We start from the raw sequence: 1,782 nt of genomic DNA on the forward strand, positions 1-1,782 counted from the left end.
ACTGAGAGGCCTGCGGCTGGCTTTCACACCCAGACCCCTTCTTATGTTTGTCCTTGTCCTCCAGGGAGAAAGCCCCCCTAGCCAGAGGTCCCGGCTTGTCTCCGGTGGCGGCCGCCGAAGCCGACCGCATCAGGACCGAGGACACCGGGCCCATCGGATGGAAGCTGCTTCTCTTTGATGAGATCATCTGGAGTTTTACAGCCGATCAGCCTGAAGCTTGACTGCAGAATCCGTACCGGACAAGAAAAAGTTCCGATCAAAGCTGTTTTCACACAACTTAAAGAAAAGGTCGTTTCTTCCCTCAGAAAGGAAATAAATCCTTTCAGCCTCTAAACGACATCAACAGTTGGTCAATAAGCCAGAAAGGCTCCTCGCTGCAGGACGACACAGAACTTCCTTCATCAGAGGTCTGCAGGCTGCGCCATCATGTCTTCCAGTCGGAGCTGGAACCTGCTGGCTTCTTCTCAAAGGAAAAGTCTGCAGCTCCAACGAGCAGCACAGACATGAAAGCCCAACGGCACAAAGGTAACTGTGCAACATGTGTTGGGCAGGCAGAAATCCTAAATCCCCAGGAAGCAGTAATCCTGGTCTAAGAGATTTACTAAATGTGTTGAGTGAAACGCATTGACCCAGAGAAAGAGCGAGGAGGACGGTGGGACCACCTGACAAGATGGAGCATCTGTGGTGCTTAAAGACCACCTGATCTGAGACTTCCTGAAGGTCCGGAGCAGGTCGGGACTCAGGTGGTGCGGAGATGGACGCCGACAGGAAGATTCTGACTGTAACTTGTTCAGCTTCAGAAACCTTCTCTGCATGAGTTAGATGAGCATGCGTCATCGGGAGCGTGCACGGCGCTCTGCTTCCATGCAGTGTGCACCAGGTTCCCGCGACCATGGCTGACTCTTTCCTCGCTCCTGCAGACCGTCTGCAGCTTGTGGAGAAACCAGACACACCCTTCTACGAGACATTTCCACGCAACGCGCCTCAGAGAGCCAACGCAGCCCAGCTGGCTCGCCACTTTACTGCAGCCATGTTCCTAACGAGGCAGGACGTCACGTTCAGGACTTTCTGACTGGTTTTCATGTGTGTGAACACTTCCAGCAGGTTCACACTCTTCCTCCCGACTGTATCATGAGTGCAGCCTCGGAGCACCACACCGTTCTCCCACATCACATTCCTCCTCTTCTTCTGTGGTTACGTTTCTATCGGAGGCATGCAGCAGTCTGAGCACGTCAAGCCTGTCACACGTCTCACATCCGTCCTGGATCACACACACGCACACACACACACGCACACGCGCACACACACACACACACACACACACACACACACACACACACACACACACACACACTGAATATGGACGAGATCCGGTGGCTTGACAGCTCTGAGCTGCTGGTGTGCGTTCACACACACATGGAGAATCTATTCTACTAACACACACACACTAAACCTGTCTATAATGGCCCAAGCCCTGACTGCAGCTAGAATATTCTCAGAAACACATCATGCTGTAAACACACGGCCGGCGCACGCGCACACACACACACACACACACACACACACACACACACACACACACACACACACACAGGACCTGGAGGTGAAGACATGAGTAGAAAATTCAAACTGTGCTTCTGATCCTGTCCAAGTCGAGAAGCTCGCTGCAGGTCCATGCCAGCGGCTCAAACGTGCACAGCCAGACAGGTGTGTGTTAAAAGCCGTTCTGGTGGCCGCCGTTGCCCTGCAGGGCTTCCGTCTTCAGCAGGGGGCGCCACCGTG

General features: G+C 53.6%; 1 protein-coding gene across 1 annotated transcript in view; it reads right to left on the reverse strand.

The window, feature by feature from the left end:
• The window catches only part of plch2a (phospholipase C, eta 2a), a 63,355-nt gene extending 63,210 nt beyond the window's left edge, over window positions 1-145 (reverse strand). The window contains exon 1 of the mRNA XM_079238627.1: window positions 1-145. This exon is cut by the window's left edge and continues 75 nt beyond it. Within this exon, the coding sequence (XP_079094753.1) occupies window positions 1-130 (130 nt within the window). The 5' untranslated portion in view covers window positions 131-145.
• Window positions 146-1,782: the final 1,637 nt, after the last annotated feature.

Source organism: Telmatherina bonti (genome assembly GCF_933228915.1).
Source record: "Telmatherina bonti genome assembly, chromosome: 4".
Lineage (NCBI taxonomy): Eukaryota > Metazoa > Chordata > Actinopteri > Atheriniformes > Telmatherinidae > Telmatherina > Telmatherina bonti.